Source organism: Gymnodraco acuticeps, unplaced genomic scaffold (genome assembly GCF_902827175.1).
Source record: "Gymnodraco acuticeps unplaced genomic scaffold, fGymAcu1.1, whole genome shotgun sequence".
NCBI lineage: Eukaryota > Metazoa > Chordata > Actinopteri > Perciformes > Bathydraconidae > Gymnodraco > Gymnodraco acuticeps.
The window spans coordinates 2,944,555-2,963,782 of record NW_022990023.1 but is presented as its reverse complement, the minus strand read 5'-3'; the positions used below and the strand labels follow the sequence as shown (position 1 = coordinate 2,963,782).

Sequence of the window (19,228 nt, the reverse complement as noted above, 5' to 3'; positions counted from 1 at the left end):
CGCCACCTACGTTCAGCTTTTCGACACTGTCTTTTTTCTGCTCTCACGGCCATGGCCTTTCTCCATGGAGATATTTTCTTGCCAGACACTTCCTTTAACCTAGTTGGAGCAATGGCATCTATAACATTTTTAATTTTTGAATTAAAATGATCTACTAGCTCATTTACTGAGATGTTAGCAGGGGCAAGTGTGGAAGAAAAATTCTGAGTAAACATTTCCCTAGTATTTTCAGTTAAATATCGCTTTGTGGTTACCTCTTTTTGAACATTTTTGTGAACAGAAATAGAGCTCTCAAAGAAAACACAGGAATGGTCAGAGAGTGCAACATCAGTCACCACAACCGTAGAGATATTCAGACCCTTTGAGATAATTAAGTCCAGAGTGTGCCCCTTATTGTGCGTGGGCTCCGTCACATGCTGAGTCAGTCCATAGCTATCAAGAACACAAAACAGTTCTTTTGCCCCTCTGTCCTGGGGGTTGTCAACATGGATGTTAAAATCACCAACAATGACTAGACGGTCAAAGTCAATACACACTATAGACAGCAGTTCAGTAAAGTCATCAAAAAAGCTTGCACAGTATTTGGGTGGTCTATAGATATTTAGGAACAGAGCTCAAGAGGAGCATTTCAGCTGAAAGGCCACATATTCAAAAGAATTAAAGTTCCCATAAGATGTCTTCCTGCATTGAAGGGAATCATTGAACAGAATAGCAACTCCACCCCCTTTCTTGTGCATTCTTTCCTGACTCATAAAACTAAAGTTGGGAGATGTTGATTCGATAAGAACAGCTGCACTGTTATTTTGTTCAATCCAAGTTTCCGTTAAAAACATAAAATCGAGATTGTGCTCAGTGATAAAATCATTGATTAAAAATGTTTTTCCTGCCAAAGACCTGACATTTAATAAAGCTAGTTTAAGTTTGTTAAACACACTATCAGTCATGTAACATAGATTGTTTGTCCCCCACGTTTTCTTAAATGACAAGGTATTACAAAAGGTAAAATGCCTAAAATGTTGTGGTCACTTACTATTTACAGTATTTTAGTTCAAGGATTTCACTTCACCACTAGAGGGCAACAAACTCTCATACACATTACATTTCTGGACAAATGGCCTCCAGAGATGTGCATCATTGCTGCCAACAAAATAGATACGTTTTACATTTAGCATTATTCACTAGTTTAGATGTTCATTCACGTATTGAAATCATTTTCTTACAGTATCTTGGTGTTTTTATGCAATTCAATATGGTGAAATGTTAATATGATGGTAAAGCTACTGACAGTGCATCAGAAAACCCCGATAAAAAAATGAAATATGAGAAAAGCATCACTCTGTCATGCTGCCAGTGATTCCTTCTCTTTTATCATGAACATAAAATCCAGTGTGCCATCTGCTGGTGTTCAAATCAAGTGCACATGAGCTCAGGCAGACTGGTACTCCAAATAATAAAATTAGCAAGAAACACCCTAAATCAGGTCTTGGCGATTTAAGGAATGTTGCCAATTGTAAGGAAAATCCCCAGTATTTGCATTCCACTGATTACATGCAAACTGCAGCCTACTTAAGCATCGGACTTGAGGCAGGAAATGCTTCTGTCTCTCAAAACAGGCTCCACATTTCGGATGTAAATTTGAAAAGCGGTTGCTGAAGGCCCATATAAATCTGGTTATCACTGGAAATACTTTTGCACTCGAACGCGTCTCAGCCAATCGCAGCGATCAAGACAGACAGCTGACTATTTTTGTTCGTGTAAAATGCAGTCTAAATTAATATTTGGCCTTTTAATAAGATGAAAATCTGGAATAGCATGCAGGGCTGCTTGGCAGAGTGAATGGAGGTCACCGCAGACATTGAGTGAGTCTCAGCGGTGAGGCACAGAGGGGGAGAGGGAGGACGGACAGCGGCCAGCCGCCTTCAAAAATGGCGTCTCCGGAGGAAAATGAGTAAAAAATATTAAAACGCGGCCTGTTTTCTTTATACTTCCTCGTTCGGTATTGGTGTTTTTTCGCACTTTGTTTTTATTTTACCCCGTGTTTGCAAACTCGTCGTCGCTTTTACTTGAATTGGGTAAAGAAAGCAGAAATCAGGGGAGCGAGTATTTGGGGAAATAAAGGCAGCCCTGTTTTATTTTTGATGCGTCGTTAGTGACAGCTAGCATCTGCTGCTAACCCATAGCTCTGCTCCGGAGGGGGGTGGGAACGATTTGCATTCAAAGGAGAAAAGAAAAAGGATTTTGCAATTGTGGGGATTTCTTTTTGCTCGTCGGTGGGGAGTGATTGCTACCAACGTGGCCCCGTCGATTGCAATCCTTTTTTCTTCTGGTGCTAGCATCGTAGCAAAGACTAGCCTAAAGAAAGGGGAGGAGAGACGGTGAAAAGGACGCATTCATATCAAATGTTTATCAGAAATTCATCCACCACCGGCCAAATCCGCGGCATCTCCACCATGACTGATTTTGGACTAAATCTGCATTCGTGGAAATGATAAATGTGAAAGGCGACGGAAAAGGAGAAAGACTGGCTTTTTTTGGAGGTGGTTGGATTATAACCCCGTAGACCCCCCTCTTTTTTCATCCAGCTTTCTCCTCCTCCCCTCCATTTCTCTTTCAATATGCTGTTTTCCACTCCTGAGGACTTGCTTATGAAACCGGGGAAAATAGCCTGAAACCGACAACGGGAAAGACTGGATTTTTTTCCGTAATCTGCGGTGCGACGTTCTCGTTGCTTTCGTCCTCATCGCACTCATTGTACAGCTCATAAATGGATAGGAATTACCCGGGAACAGGGTTTGGTGATTTGGGCGCAGGAGCAGGATGGAGTTACGAGAGATCGGCAAAAGCAAGGTATGCATTTGATTCAGACAATGTGCATGCATCACTGGTACTTTGCAAGGCACGGTGTGGCCCATGTAAACAAATTGTCGCCATTGGGTCCGTAAATAGTAGCATGCCGTGCCATTATGTGCAGTGCATTGTCATCCAAACAGATGCATAGTAATAATATTATAAACAGGAATAGAGTAGTGTGCGTGTGGTGGGGGTGGGCGGGGTGGAGAAAGGAAAAGGTTGGGGATATGAATTGAAAATGATTGACAGACATGGGTTTTAGGTGGACCTGGCGGGGTGGAGGTGGGGGTATGTCTGGAGCATCCATAGGAATTATTGTTCCCTGTGTGCAGGCCTGGACCCTGATAGATAAATGCATTGGATTCAAAGCAACTGCGAAGAGTGCAGACGCAGCAAAGCCCCTGACGGACATCAACAATCGGAACAGATGCATAATACCCGGGGAGATGCATTAAACAAAACAATTGTTCTATGTGACGTTGTGAAGAAAAATAATAAAACGTCTTAAATTAGAGGTGGTGACTTTCTTATAATACAATTGAGATTTCTGATGCATTTTACCCAAGCGTGATCTAGATTATCGGTGATGGATTATTTAATTTCCTGATTAAAAATGGTGGACTATTCAAAAGTACCAAATCATGCAATTTGCTGTTTTGCAAAAACAAAATAAAATGCGACGGTGAATTTTTAAGATGATGAAAATTGCCTGTGCTGTGCAAGATAGCTATGTCTTTTAGCTTCGCGTTAGCCTGCAAGCTAGCGCTATGTTGCATGGAAGTCAGTTGAGGCCTGTGCTCGCAAGCATCATTATGCTTAGTTAGCTGCACATATTTGAGATATTTTGACTCAAACCTGTCTGATTTATCACAGTAAAAAGCCACCATTCCTCTATTAGAAGTGTTCTTTTGATAAACAAACCTTGATAGTGGCTGGTGTTTGCATGCAGTTTAGCATGTATTTGCGTCGACTTGCAGCATCCAGCTGTTAGCTACATCGACATAATCGATGGTTGCAGACAAATTAATGATAGGTCTATGGTTTATATTGAGAGAACTACATGTTTTACTTGACCTCAACCTTCATATTCGTTACACATGGTCTATTTACACGTAAAATACTTGACTGGCCTTGCAGTTTGGGCCTAGTCTCTGCATTTTTACTGTTCATTGGGGCTAGGCGGTGCTAGCAGTAGCACAATGTTAGCATGTTATCTGGCCAGCCAGGCAGCCACGCATTTCAGCTTTATTTTCTAAAGCAAAGTTCTGCAACTGGCTAATTTTCAGTGTTGGATAAGAATGTTATAAAGTCTCTACATTAATACATTATTTAATGGTTGAGTCTTGTGTGTCCATTAAAATAATTGCTAATTAACTACCCTATTATTTTTGCATGACATTTACATTGCATTGACAGATTTGTATCAACTGCAATTCACTTTGGTATAATTCCCAAGTTTTCTGTTTACACTTTTTTTGGGGGAAAGGTCCTGAACCAATGTTCTAACCAATTAATCTATTAAGTAATTTATATATTAGTCTATCAGCAATTTTGTTTTTCACATTTGAGAAACTATGGAGAACCCACACATGGAGACCAAACAAATAAACAGCATGGAGTTGACATACCTGGAGGTGTGGATTTTTAATTAGGGAACAATTAACTTGCCCTTCAGATCATGTTGACATTTTCTTTTCTCAAGGGTCACATTTAGGGAACAGATTAAGTTTATGTAAATGTGATCTGATATTAATAACACTTAATAATTTCCCTTTCTCCATAGTCTTGTGTATGGGAGCTCCAGATCATCCCACCCTGAGGCTGAGCTCCTTCACAGACAAGCCTACGCCACCCCACACCCTCTGCAGGGCTATGCCACCAATCACCACCCAGGGAGCACCGGCCAAGGCGGAGCTTGGGGAGCAGCTGGACGGAGTTTGGGTGAGATAAATGTCATACCTTCCATGTCACCACCATAAGGGGCCCCAGCAATGAATTATTATGTCTCTCCACAGGCACTGTTAGATTGTCATTGAAAAATGTGCACATTATTGCTCAATTGAGTTGAAGCCCTAGATGTTAAAGCATTTCGTCACACAGCATTCATTCTCATACAGTTAAACAATATAATAATGGTTTCATAGAAATTGAGGTTTATGTGCTTATAATTAAACTACGTTGTTTTGACTCATTTACATTTGTTGTATCTGTAACTGCATGCTCGAGAAATAAACCTTTTTTGATTTTGTGATGATGTATCATGATTTAATCTACATCTCTGCATTAGCTGTTCATTTTTGCATTCTTTATTAATTAATCAATCTTTGTTCTGTGTTTCCTTCCCAAAGGTCTGTCAGGGCTCTTCGACACTGGCCTGCACCATGCCAGCCCCTCTGCCCCCGATGCCTCCGTCATGAATCTGATCTCAGCTCTGGAGTCTCGGGGTCCCCAGCCTCCACCCTCCGCCTCCTCCCTTCTTTCGCAGTTCCGCACGCCATCCTGGCAGACAGGTTGGGCTTTGTTAGACCATCCCTCATGTGTTGACATTCAAACAGGCCCAACATAACATTTAAAGAACCTCCCATGTTAAACTACTTAATTATTCTGACAAGGCTGTTTGGGAATTTTCCTTCTCCTATCACTCTAGATTACTTTAAAAAATACTATTTATTGCTTCCATTATTTCATAATTTTAAATGACAGGTTGATGGAGACTAAAGAATGTTTCTATCATTTCTTTCTTCTTCTTTTTTTACAGCAATGCACACACCTGCCCCTCCTGAACTCTTCATCTCTGGAGCGCTTCCTGGCTCTGGCTCCTTCCCCTCGGCCTCAGCTCTCTCAGCCTATCAGCATCCAGCATCCTTCTCCAGTCGCTCCTTCCCTACAGGCTCCCTTTCCCTCCAGGACACGCCCACATTTAGTCCCACATCCAATGGCCTGCTCTCCCCACATGACCCCTTACTACACATCAAGGCCCCTTCCCAGTCCAGCCTGGGGTTTGATAGACTCCTGACGTCGCAGGGCGCCGCAGCAGCTGCCTATCGGGGCAGCCAGGATCCCACGAGTGTCACATCAGCCCAGGCGTCCTCTGCCAGGCACCTGCAGTCACACCAGTTCAACCTGCTGTCATCACAGCTCCAGGACCAGTCGTCCCAGCTGTACAATGCATCAGTGTTTTCCTCAGCGCAGCCCCAGCCTCAGTCCAATTCGGCTCAGGAACGGGCTGTTCCCCGACAGGACAGCGTTATCAAGCACTACCAGCGGCCAACGCCGACTCAGTCCCAGCTCTCATCCTCTGCGGCCCACTCCCTTCAGCACTACCTCAGCTGTGGAGGCGCCGGGTACCAGCAGATTGCCCCCCACCACAGGCACGCTGGCCTTTCCTGCAGCCCATTGGGTGACCAGAGCCCCTCATCTGACCACAAGCCCCCCCCTCGCACTGATCAGTATCGGCCAATCATCCAGCCGCCCTATTCTTCATCCTCCCCCTCTTCGTCTTCTTCCTCCGCTGGGAAAGGTACCAAAAGCAGCTCCAGCAGCGGTTATTCTTCTGCCAGTTCAGCATCCTCCTCAAGGACTCCCCACACACCCCCCTCTGCTTCCTCTACATCCTCTTCCTCCTCCTCTTCTTCTGCCACCTCTGGGGCTCATCCTTCCAATTCCATCCCCGCATCCAGCTCCAGCGCAGCCCCTTCCAGGCAGCAGCCCCCGCCTCAGCCCGCTCCTCCTCCCCCAGCCCCGCAGCAGCCCCCTTCCACATCTTCGTCAGCCCCCCAGTCTCTCCCCAAATCCTGCCTCTCAGGCTACGGTTCGCCCGTGCCTCCAGTGAAGACTCCCACCTCTTCTCTTACTGGTCAGACCCCACCCCAACAACAGACACAGTCATATTCTCCTAATCAGCCCCCTCCTTCTCACCTGGCTCAGTCTTACGGAGGCTTCAGTTCACCACAAGCCCAAGATCTGAGCTCTGGTACGGGCGGAAAAGGCTATGGGAGTCTTGGAGGGCGAAGCCAGTCTTACCCCACTGATATATATGGAGCTGACTCCACTTATGGATCTCTTCCATCCTCTCTGGGCGGAGCTGGGAGCCCATCACTAGGCTACGGAGCCCCAGGTCACTCCCCTGCCCTTTTAAGGTCAAGCGGTTCATCAGGCAGCGGAGCATCTGCAGGAGGAGGCAGCAGTGGCACAGGAGGTGGGAACTCTGGCTCGGGAGGAGGAGCGGGAAATAGTATGAGCAATGAGAGAGGTGGAGGTGGCAGTGTTGGAGGGTCTTATCACCTTCCAGACTCAAGCCCCTCCCCATCAGGCAACTCAGGCATCGTCCGTCCAGGGTTGCACTCCCCAGTGCCCACCTGTCCCACACAATCTCCGGGAGGCGCAGGCTCTAATAAATACATCTCCTCAGTTCTCTCCCCCACCTTCCTCGCCTCCCCGCAGGGTTACCCCGACACCAGAGGCCCCAGCTCCCAACCTCAGTCCTACCATTCCACCTCCTCCAAAACAAAGGCAGACACCTCCATGCTTGGAGTGGGCTCTCAGAGATCCCAAGAGGAAGTGGACGACGACGACGAGTTCTTGATCCAGCACCTGCTGCAGGCACAGGCAAGTCCCGCTCCCCAGGGTGGGCATCACCATCCTCAACAACAACCCCAACAGACGTCCCAACAAACGCAGTCCCAGCCCCAGTCAGGGCCCTCGGACACTGATTCAGGCAAAGGGCTGACCTACGACATGGGTAAGAGCTCTGAGGAGAGGTACCACCCCCAGAGTGTCATCCGTACCCACAGTGCCACATCTGCTGGTAATGCAGGGTCTGCAGGGTCCATCTCAGGGCTGGAGAGCCAGCTGGAAATGTCACTAAAGAAACAACAACAAGAACAACAACAACAGCAACACCAACAACACCACCATCACCAACAGCAGCAGCAGAGAAACGAAAGGTCTGTTGGAAGCAGCAGAAACAGTGGAGGGAGGGGCAGCGCTGAACAAGTGCACTCCCATCTCCATCACCATGACAACCTAGGCTCGGTAGTCCACTACGGGCGAGGAGATCCATACAGCCAACACCCCCTTGCACCCCAACACTCCTCACATAGTCAGCTCGTTTCCTCGCACTCGCAGATCCCGTCCCACTCCCAGATGGAGCTCCAGAAGAAGCCGCAGGAGCGCGCTGAGATTCCTTATCCGCGGAAAACGCCGGAAATCCAGCAACAGCATTCCCAAGGTGCCGCCTCCCTCATGGACTCTCCCACCGACCAATCCCGTCAGCCGCCCCACCTGCTCCAGTCGGTGCTGTCCCACACCACCCGCAACAAACTGGAGCCTCATCAGCAGCAGCACCACAAGATGGATTCTCACCAACAACACCAACAGCAGCACCACAAGATGGACTCGCATCGGCAACACCAACAGCCCCACAAAATGGACTCTCATTCCCAACAGCAGCAGCACTCTATCAGTCAACAGCAGGCTGTGATGGAAGGTGGCGGCGGGACGCTCGGCTCGAGTAAACACCAGGCTCAGTCTCAGTCCACCCAGCTCCAGCTACAGCTCCAGTCACAGGCCATGGAGGTGGCGGCGGCTCACTACAACCACGGGCCCCCGACACATCAGCACGATCAGAGCCAGGTCAAACAGAGCTCGGTGGTGTCTTCCTTGGACATGCTGGAGCGCTCTCTTTCTCAGACCTCGAGCACGGACGTAGCCGTTGCAGAAGACAGACGCGGCGGGGGAAGGGGCGGAGGGAGCAGCGAGCGCCATAGACAGCAGCAGGAGCAGAGGCAGCACCCGTCTCACCATCTCTCGCAGCAACACTCAGCCTCCGAGCTCCACTCCTTCCTCTCCGAGCCAGACATGGGCTTATCCACCCCGCCTCACATGCACCACCTCTCACAGCACCACGCGCAGCAGCAACAGCAGCACCCCGGCTCCCAACACCAACAAACCCACTCCCACCACCCTCACTCTCAACACCATATACCCTCACAGTCAGCCTCAGGCCACTCCCAGTCTCAGTCTGACCCCCAGCAGCCCCTCTCTTCTTCCCAGCTCACCCCCCAGCAGAGCCAGCTGGACCAGCAGCGCTCCGAGCAGCACCAGTTTGACAATGTCAGCCCAGTGGAGAAGGCAGACCAGAATCAGCAGAGTAACCGCTTCGTCCCCCTCACTTCCATCTGCTTCCCGGACTCTCTCCTTCAGGATGAGGACCGCTCCTTTTTCCCGGGAATGGAAGACATGTTCTGTGCCGAAGACTACAAGTCGAGCTGTGCCGGAGGCGCAGGGCCGGGACAGGAGGAGATGAACGACAGCCACACCGGGCAAGAGGGAATGGATTCAATGAAAGGTGGACAAGGCGGAGGTGGAGCAGGTGGAAGTGGCGGAGGTAGCTACGACATGATGGGTCACCATGGTGGAGATCAGGGTTACGAACCCTACTGTCACGGCCTGGAAGAGCCAAGCAACAACACCATGACTCTGGATCTGGACTCCCTTAAAACCCACGAGCTCCCTTCCACTGTGAACACGGAACAGCTGGGGTTGATACAGTCCCAGGGCCCAGCTATGGGTATGGGCACCAACCCGGCTGGTCCCAACAACCCTGGAGCTAAAATGTCCTCTGGGCCCGGAGGACCCAGCCAAGGCGCTGGTTCCGGAGGACTCCAATCTCCTATTTTCTGCTCCTCTCGTCCCAAGAAGCTCCTCAAGTCAAGCTCCTTCCATCTGTTAAAGGAGCGGCGGGACCCCAACACACTGCCTAAGAAAAGTTACGCTCAAGAATACGAGTTTGAAGACGATGAGGATAAAGCCGACCAGCCGGCTGACATCCGGTTGAACAGCCGGAGGCTCCCGGATCTGTTGCCAGACTTGGTGTCGAGCTGCAGAAAGGGAGGAGGGGGAGGCTCTCTCAGCCCTTTGATGGGTGACATCGACTTCTACCACGCCTCTGGATACTCCTCGATGGGGTCACACTCTCTTATGCCTCAGGAAGGACCCAAGAAGAGGGGCCGAAAGCCTACGAGACCCAAGAGAGATGGACCACCGAGACCAAGAGGCAGGCCACGCATCCGCCCGATGCCCGAGCCTTACACTCCACGGGGGATGATGGGAGAAATGGCTCCGACAACTCCAGGAGCGGGATTCACTGTAGAGGGCCGAGGTAGGGGTAGAGGCCGCGGAAGCCGAGGTAGAGGACAGAGAAGGGAGGATATGTACATGGAAATGAGCGGGAAGGAGCAGGATCAGATGCAACAACAACTCCAGCCGCAGCAGCTCCAGCAGCAGATGCACGAGCCCATTCCTCCTCTGAAGGTCAGTGGCATTCAGGATAAAAAAAGCTTGGAAATATTCAAAGAAATAGTTTTTCAAGCACAGGTGTTTTTCTAATACATTTAAAAACGTTAGGTATTTTAACTATATACAGTGCCTTGGGGTAGTCTTTGAAAATAAAAAATGTCCTTTCCTTATATTACATGGGATCTGATTGTGGGGGGGAAGGCTAAACCCATAATATTTGTTTAATTGCAATAAAAAACATCATCATGGCTTTAATGTTTTTTTGCAGTATGTATTTTTGCACCTTCAGGCAAATTTACTTTAAATTAGTGTTTCATTATTCATAAGCCTGACAAGTTTTCTTAACTGCCTCATCATTTGGTCTATAAAATATGATGAAAAATGTTTGTTCTGGTTTCTCAGAGGATTTCTAGTAAGTGCTTTGTTATGGTTATTAGAAAACCCAAATGTATTTAATATATAATATTGCAGGATATGTCATCTGAGTGAATTAAAATAACTTAATTTGTATATCTATTTTCGATTATATTAATTGGTTACAACAAATAAAATACTTATTTTATGTCGCTTAACTAATTAATCTGTTGATTAATCTTTGCAGCCATACTTTGATTCTTACCCGTTTCTTTTCGTCTTTCTTTGTTTAGATCAAGTTACCCATTGGTACCCTGTCCTCCTCCGATGCCTTGCTGAGGACGGACTCGCTGTCCGGCACAGACCCCGCTCTGTCGGACGGCTCGGTGGGCTCCGCTCCCTCTCTGGGTTTGAGTCCTGGACCCCCCTGCAGCACGGAAAGCAACAGAAGTCATGACAAGAACAAGCAGAAAAGCCAGATGATGAGTGAAGGAGTGGACGATGAGGGACTGGAGGAAAGGGTAAGAGCTACATGATTGTGGTAGAGCAAAACATTGAAATGGTTCAATTTTAAACAGTTATTTTTTACTTTAGTGTTAACAAGTGTCTGTTTTTTGTTTTGCTTACAGGGTGATGAGAAAGACTCTGATTCCAAGGCCGGCTTTGTCGCTTCATTCTTGGACTTCCTCAAGACGGGGAAGAGACCTCCAGGCTTGGACATCTCCCCAGGAATGGAGCATGACAACGGAGAAACGTCACCCTTTAAATCGGGAGGTCTGCGCCAGTTGTCTCCTGGTCCTCCTCCACCGCTGCTGCCTCCCTTTGGGGACAGTGAAGGGAACGGGGTTCTGACTCTGGGCAACTGCCACAGCCCCAAGCGCTTGGAGGACGAGCTGAAGAGGAACCTGGAGACGCTGCCTTCCTTCTCCTCCGACGAAGAGGACTCCGTGGGGAAGAACCAGGACCTCCAGAAGAGCATCTCCTCGGCCATTTCTGCTCTGTACGACACCCCTCAACTGACCTCCAACATGCAGAGCCCTCTACCTCCGTCCCCTCCCCAGCCTCAGTCCCAGGCCACCCCGTCCCCGCTCACTCCCTCGCTGCAGCCCCCCACGCTCAGCCCTCAGCCCGCCATGCACACCCCCTACGACCTGCCCCAGTCCAACGAGCCTGACGTCCTCCAGCTAGAAGACGACAGAGATATGGATGAGAACAAAGAGGAGGAAGAGCAGAGGAGCGCGGGAGGAGATGAAGAGAGGGAAATGACGGAAGAGAGAGAGCCACAGCTGGAGACCCTGGGAGCCCCGAGTCTAGATGGTAAGTTACGAGTTTTTGATTTCCTGTCATTTTAAATCTTCTTGTTGATTTCTGTACAGCTCAGCTTAAGATATTACTAAATCCCCCCTTAGGCTGAGCTGCATATGTTTCCAAGCAAATGTCCGTTTATGGAAGAACTTGATTAAATTCTTGTGGCTGTTTTTGATCGATGTGTAAAATTGATCTTTCCCTTCTTTGCTTCCAGCGCTGCTCCCCGAGCTTCCTTCAGAGCCAGAATCTCCTGAAGCTCCCTCCATCCCTCCTTCTCCCGCCTCCTCGTGTTCTCCCTCTCACTCCCCCCTACCTCCCCTCTCACTCCCCTCACCCATGCCCCAACCTGAGGAGGAACAACAGGAGAACTCCCAGCCTCTGAGCCCTGTTGCTCCCACTTCCCCATCACCTCCCCCACAAGCTACCCTCTCTCAGCCTGCCACTTCTCCCCCTCCCCCTCCTTCACTTCCTTCTCATCCCACTTCCCCTCCTCCCCCTTCTTCAGTCCAGAAGGAGTCTCCCATGCCGTCTCCAGAATCCCCCGCCTCTCCCGAAGAGGCCCCGGCTCCTAAAATCACCTCCCTGCACCTCGCGCAGAAACAGGAAGATGCAGCCATCGCCGGAGAGAGTGAGGAAGACGAGAGTGAGAGTGGAGGGGAGGGTATCTTCAGAGAGAGGGACGAGTTTGTGGTGCGGGTGGAGGACATTCAAACTCTCAAGGTATTTGGGTGTAAATGTTTGTTGCGTTTTTGACAGTTAAGGAATCATGAGGTACTTTTTTTTTACACAAATAGAGAAAGTTGCTGAAACCATTATTTGAATTTCATTTCATTTCAAACCTTTATTTATACAGATGAATCCCATTGAGATCATTGATCTCTTTTTCAAGGGAGACCTGCTCAAGTAGTTCCACATGAAACATAAAAACATAAATAGAACAACAAAAGGACATCATACAGCATCGTTTACATAACTATCCACATAAACAGGTACCAATAGCTTCCGATTGACTAGCATCCAACCGAGCTTTAAAAACATTTAGTGGCACCAGATTGTTCAGTTTCCATTTAATTTGCAGACTATTCCAAGACAGAGGAGCTGCGCATCTAAAAGCTGTCTTCCCTAAGACAGTCCTAGCAGTTGGCACATTTAATAATTGAATTAATTCAAAAATAATAACACTGACGCAAAAGGCTAAAAATAGTTGAATCTAAGACGTTTTATACTTACTTGTGTGTCTTGTGTTTGTGCACAGCTGGCCCTGCAAATGGGCCGCGAGCCCCCACCCATCTGGAGGGTGCAGAAAGCCCTGCTGCAGAAGTTCAGCCCGGAGATCAAAGATGGACAGAGACAGTTCTGCGCCACGAGCAACGTGAGAAATGTTGTAGTATATGCTGTCATGTATTTACATTGATACATTCTTAATTCACAGTGTTGTCACAAGTTGATCTTAACACTCTGTTTCTGGCATAGTATCTTGGCTACTTCGGAGATGCTAAGAGGCGGTACCAGCGAATCTATGTCAAGTTCCTGGAGAATGTGAGCAAGAAGGACTATGTGCGAGTCTGCTCTCGGAGACCTTGGCGCAGAACCACACCGGCTCCCAGGTACCAAAATAAAAACATCAACTCCCCCTCAGTGCTCCGAGCTCCCGTTCCCGGCAGCGTTTAGCATCGCTTTAGCAACAAGTGAAGCTTTCTGTCTTTCAGGAAACCCTTAAATCGCAGAAAGTCGAGGTAGAGCAGCCATCAGAGAGAAAAAGAGAATACGTTTTCTACATAGATCCAGTTTCACCAAAATCAACTTGGTTCAATAAAGGCTTATGCACTTCCTGCTCATCAAAGATGCGTCGTACATGAACAGGAGTTTGGGCCCAGGGTGCCAACCATTCTGATATATGAGCAAAAGTAAAAACATTTTGGTATTAAGACTTGCTAGATTAAGTTGAGATTAAATCACTCTGCCTAGATCAAATAAAAAGACAGGAGAGGCTCCAAAAATGAAGAGATACCAGCTGACATTTGTGAGAATTTGGCTGAATTGAAACATTTTCTGTCTATACATTCTATTGATCTTTATTGGTTTCCAGCTCTAAATCTATTTTCTCTTGTGTCACAGACGCCCGCCCCTCCCCAGAATGGCGTCCCCTCCTACTGCCACCCAGGCGCCACCCAAAGTGGAGAAAGAGGAGAGAGTGACTCCGCCGGTGCAGCGCGAACAGAGGGAGAAAACACGGACCACGACGACAAAAGAGCTACGGGAGAAAAAGGAGGCTCCGGCTGCTGTGCCCAAAGCCAAGGAGAAAGAGAGGGAGCCCGAGAAAGAGAGGGAGAAGAGAGTCCAGCCGCAGCAGGACAAAGTGGAGAAACGTGCAGTGGCAGAACGAGGAAGAGCGAAGGAGGAGAAGAAGGTGGTGGAGAGGAAAGAGAAAGAAAAGGCTGAGCGACCTCCCAAGGCCAAGCCGACTAAAGTGAAGGCGGAGCCACCGCCCAAGAAGAGGAAGAAGTGGCTGAAGGAAATACCTTCGTCATCGGACTCGGACTCATCGGAGGAGGCAGCCAGCGAGAATGAAAGTGAGTGCCATGATATCTTTTTTTTTTTTTGGGATCATTTTTCATGCCGCAGTATGAGGTTGGTTTTAACTCTGATCTCCTCCTCCCAGTGCCAGTGAAAGGCGGAGTGAACAACCGGGCCATGAGGGAGATGTTCAGGAGCTACGTGGAGATGCTGGTCAGCACGGCGCTGGACCCCGACATGATCCAAGCCCTGGAGGACACTGACGGTGAGAAGCGCCTCCTCAGCACGTTTACAATTAAAGCCTCCTTTTAAAAATGGACTGACATGCAGGAGACCGAAATAGAGGAAGAAGCTCCGAGGGCAGCCTGTGTTGCTAGGGCTGCAATATTTGGAAAAAAAGAACTAATTGCGATCATTATGATTTAATATTGCGATTTGATTCACAATATCAGAAGGAATGATCACTTGTGAAAAGTTATTCACAAACAATATGTTAAAATGATGATGGTGTGATTTTAAGAAGATCTGCATCAAGCTAATTTTTTTTTTTTGTCGGTCAGATACTGTTTGTCGGCTGGGACTTCTCTGCAGCACCACAGTACTGGATTCAGAAAGATATTTTCATATGTTTTGCATTAACCAAATATTGTTTCCTACCGCCATTTGGCTATTGCACTAGTCCTTATTTCAATTTTCTTATTTTAGATGTAATTATGCTTCCTTATTTCTTACCTAACTACGCATGCTAGTCTGGGAGTATGTTTCCGACAGATAAAATGTCCACATTGAGACCGCAGTGTTGAGGCATTTTGAGGATATTTTTCTCAAAATGGCTTCAAGTATCTGTAGTTTGGGCTTGTTGAATAAACATCACCACCACTGACGAGCAGCAGCTGCCAAGTGTCCGACCAAGCCATCCAGCTGGACAAACTGGGGAAGTGTCCCAAAGTCTGCAGCAAATTGACATGACTCTTTTTGGAAATCCTAATAAACAAGGTGGTTGAAGGGAATGCTGCCAGAGAGAGCTGCTTTGAATCTGCCCTTGGTCTTTAAAGTGGTTGGCAGCGCCTTGAATGTTGACTAATGAAGCTTCCTTCTCCTTGATTGGCCCCCAGATGAGCTGTACCTCCCGCCGATGAGGAAGATCGACAGCATCATCAGCGAACAGAAGAGGCGGTTGTTGAGGAGAGTCAGCATGAGCTCTCAGCACCAGGTAATCTGTCCTGATGCACGGCGGCTCTGCTGTGACTCATACCTCGGATCGCAGTAATGAAACACGCAGTAGATGAACTGGTTTGTCAACAAAGAAAAAGTTGATTGCATGATAATCGGCTAATCAATTCAGTCGTTTATGATCATTTTTCCAGATGGTCAGATATTTTTCATTGAATATCTTATATTGACATCACCTTGGGTTCTGAAATGTTAAAAACGAAATAATAGTTGTTAAGATTAATTGGTAATAGAGTGGTGCAGGGATGACGGATTTCTGTAGGCCGACCCGGAAGTAAGCTGCGCAAGGGTTCCCTCGACAAAGAAGCAATGGGACTTCTCCAGAGGGTTTTGGAATATTGTAAAAATAAGATCTGTGGAAAACAAACCCGTTTGATAAATGCACGTTTTGTTCAGCCGGATAATCTCCACCCCTACCCTACTATCTATTAAATTAATCATAAACACAATGTGGCACACTTTTGAAAGAATCTTTAGCTGTACTTCTCCCTGTATCAAAACATCTCTGTCTCCCCTCACAGGAGTTCCTGCATGCGTACCCCCAGATCCTAGTTGACCCCCTGGACTCGGGGCTGGTGAGGGTGCGGCTCAGCGGGGATGCTTACAACCGCAAGACCCTCAACAGAGTCAAAAAGACCCTGCCTAAACCACAGGTAGGTGTGAGGATAGTTAGTGTTTGTGGGTCTTTTTAACAGATGATGTATTGTATTTCAAAGAATCTGATAAAGGGAGGAACACCATTTTTCTCTGGTTTGGGTGACACTGAAACCACGGCATCAATAAAAAAACTATTAGCGTAAAAAGCTCAGATGTATCACTAAGGACTCGGAGGGTAAACCGTACCCATTTCCTCTTAACACCTGCTGAGAGTTTCTAGACCGGCTCCACTTTCACTCTTACTTACATGGAATTGAAGGAGTACTTTCCCCTGTGGCTTTCTACTTTTCTGCCTATGTAATGTTTTACAATAGAGCTTTTGTTCTCTCTTTCTAGGACCTTAAACTGTCAGGGGAGACGCATCGTATCTACAGTCTCTTCCACTCCCTGCATCACTATAAATACCACACCTTCTTACAGTGCAAGAAAGAGGTAAGCAAGCAGCTTTTCAAGTATTGGTGTTAGGCTTGTGCAGACTGGGGTTTGATTGTATTTCCACCATTTTCTTTTGTCCTACACTGCAATTCCAACTGAATTACTATAAGATGATATTATCAATAATAGAATATGTTTATTTAGAGATGTTCCTGTAGGATTGTTATTTCGTAATGATGATGAATGAATTGCAAACAATTCTGCAGTCCCTTTCCATGAATTTGATCCCACGTCTCCATTCTCCCAATTACTGCTCAACAAAACGGTGCTCCTTGCAACCTAAGAATAGTTAACGTCATGGGTCATTGAACTATTTGTATACACATATTAAAGATAAGAACATAATGTTAAAGGAACATGATGCTTCGAAATTGTTGCACCAAGCATACATTTCAAAGTTGTGAATAGAGGAGTCGTTACTATAAAACAGGTTTCTTTTAATGTTCAAAAAAGCTATTTTTAAATATACCATTCACACTGTTGTTTATTCAGATCACTTTAACTGTATTACTGGCAGAAAGCTTAACGGTTTGAATATTTTGAAGATTATATTAAAAATCTTGAATCCAAGTTCATTTCTAATGTCATTAATAAAATGCTACACACAGAATAAATAATACCTTAAAAATAAACTACTTCTTCCACTACTACTAAGAATATGATTATAATTGTATACATAAGGCAATACAAACGTGATAACCGTATCATTTGTTTCTATTGGTAATCTCTCTCTATAATTTGTATTTCGCCCCAGTCATGTTAGCGGTTTATCAACATAGTTTTCTCATTTTGGAATCGAGCTGTTACTACAAACATGTACTAGTACATTCTCACCAAAAATAGACTGTATGAAAAGCGCAAATCTATTTAAACAAGTGTAAAATAAAGCATATACAAGCTGGCTCTGTGTATTCTGTGACGCTGGTCTGAGTCTTGGCGTCACCACTGACTGTCTCCCCCCCCCCCCCCCCCCCACCCTCACAGACCAACAGCATCGAGCAGGCGACGGAGGACCCCGGCCAGGAGGAGGTGGTGCAGCAGTGCATGGCCAACCAGAGCTGGCTGGACTCCCTCTTCAGCTCCTTCATTGAGCTGCTCACGCTCAGTTCCAAAGCCTGAGTCCACACAAAGAGAGACAGAATGGATTAAAAAAAAAACTAAATGAAGATACGAGAAGAGATGGATCCCACTGTACAGCCCCCCCTCCCTCTTCAAATCTCTAAGATGCGAGGATGAATTTTTAAGAACCCTCGACGGACACAATGGGTCTGTTCATGTGACCTCGGACACTGGCCTCTGTTCTTTTATCTTGTTGTTGATCACTGACTAAAGAGATGTCTTACTTGGTGAGAAGGCGGGACCCCGTCGGATTAAAGGTCACCGGCGGGGTCGAGAGGGAATTGCTTAGAAAAGGGAGCGACGCGAAGAGGAGCAGAAACGCAAGTCACCGGAGGAGCCACTGAGATGTTAACTTTGTGTCATGAAGACAATAGTTCAAAGAGAAACTATTACCACTTAGTTTTTACATAAATTATTTTTTTGAAGACTAACATCAGCTGTTGGCTTTTGAAGAGAGTGGAAGCGGGTGAGAATGCTTTTTAAACTGCGTGCAGAGTTTGCCGGGAGCAGCGTGAACATGAGACTCGTCCGCGAATGGAAACATGAAATGTGTTAATAAACGCTCTCGCTCTCTCTCTCTCATCTACGTGAAGGGCAGCCCCAGTCAGCTGTGTGATAATATATAAACACATTTTTATTATTTATATGAGGAGGTTTTTAACTTAAACTCTCACAAGCGCTGGGTTGCTGCCCTAACATTTTAAAAACCTTTTTATTTTCCACAGAATCAGTATACAGTCAGTAACCCACATATCCAAGCCGTCTTCCCCTCTATACAAAAGAAACAGACGTCGAGACAGAAATATTGTATCAAATACAGTGGGTGTAAAATAATGAGGAAAAAAAAGTAAGAAAAAAAGATAACGGGGAAACTTTATTTGAAACTTAACATTGTTGTGCTTCAGTTCAATCATCAGTCATGCAGGTGCAAAGAAAAAGAAGTAAACTATCCATTTCCCATGTGGGAAGAAGGAGTATAAATAAGTAATATTTAAAGAGGAAATAGTCATTTCATTTTTATCATTTTGATGTTTGTGCATACTATGACTTATTTTGAAAACAATCTAATTTTCCATAAAAAAAGGAAAAAAAAGGCGTGTAAATATTGTACAGTTCTTGATGAAATTCTTTGTCCTTCTGTACATTAACTCTCCTGTATTTGAGAAACAAATAAAATCTGCAAAGAACAAACTGTTTCATTTCCCCACAGTGTGTGTGTTCCTTTACATCCATCTTTGGGAGGACATTTTGACTACCACCCTCTTTTTCTGAGGGTTACGTTTTTAACTATTGTTCCTCAGATGTTTGAACATGAAAAGCTGTCTTCATCATCTGCTAACGTTTTTTCTTCACACGTCAAAAGATTTGTAAAAGGCCTATTTGCATGATGACTAGTTAATTATGCAATTTACACAGTGGGAACCTGAGCCCCTTCAAATGGACTTCACAGCCAAGC

General features: G+C 46.4%; 1 protein-coding gene across 1 annotated transcript; it reads left to right on the top strand.

The window, feature by feature from the left end:
* The first annotated feature begins 1,594 nt into the window (after positions 1-1,594).
* prr12a (proline rich 12a) lies at positions 1,595-18,964 on the top strand. The gene is made up of 15 exons (XM_034214402.1): positions 1,595-2,847; positions 4,634-4,791; positions 5,199-5,360; positions 5,609-10,164; positions 10,797-11,024; positions 11,133-11,820; positions 12,026-12,531; positions 13,067-13,183; positions 13,285-13,418; positions 13,930-14,384; positions 14,474-14,593; positions 15,444-15,541; positions 16,083-16,214; positions 16,555-16,650; positions 17,638-18,964. Exons 1-15 carry the CDS (start codon positions 2,765-2,767, stop codon positions 17,770-17,772), a joined length of 7,668 nt encoding a protein of 2,555 aa, XP_034070293.1. The 5' UTR covers positions 1,595-2,764; the 3' UTR covers positions 17,773-18,964.
* Positions 18,965-19,228: the final 264 nt, after the last annotated feature.

Bases quoted from the DNA above. Each gene is read 5' to 3' on its own strand.
- prr12a (XM_034214402.1), top strand. From the start codon at position 2,765: ATGGATAGGAATTACCCGGGAACAGGGTTTGGTGATTTGGGCGCAGGA. The intron at 12,532-13,066 runs GTATTTGGGTGT...GTTTGTGCACAG, and splicing joins AGGACATTCAAACTCTCAAG to CTGGCCCTGCAAATGGGCCG. The intron at 13,184-13,284 runs GTGAGAAATGTT...TTTCTGGCATAG, and splicing joins AGTTCTGCGCCACGAGCAAC to TATCTTGGCTACTTCGGAGA.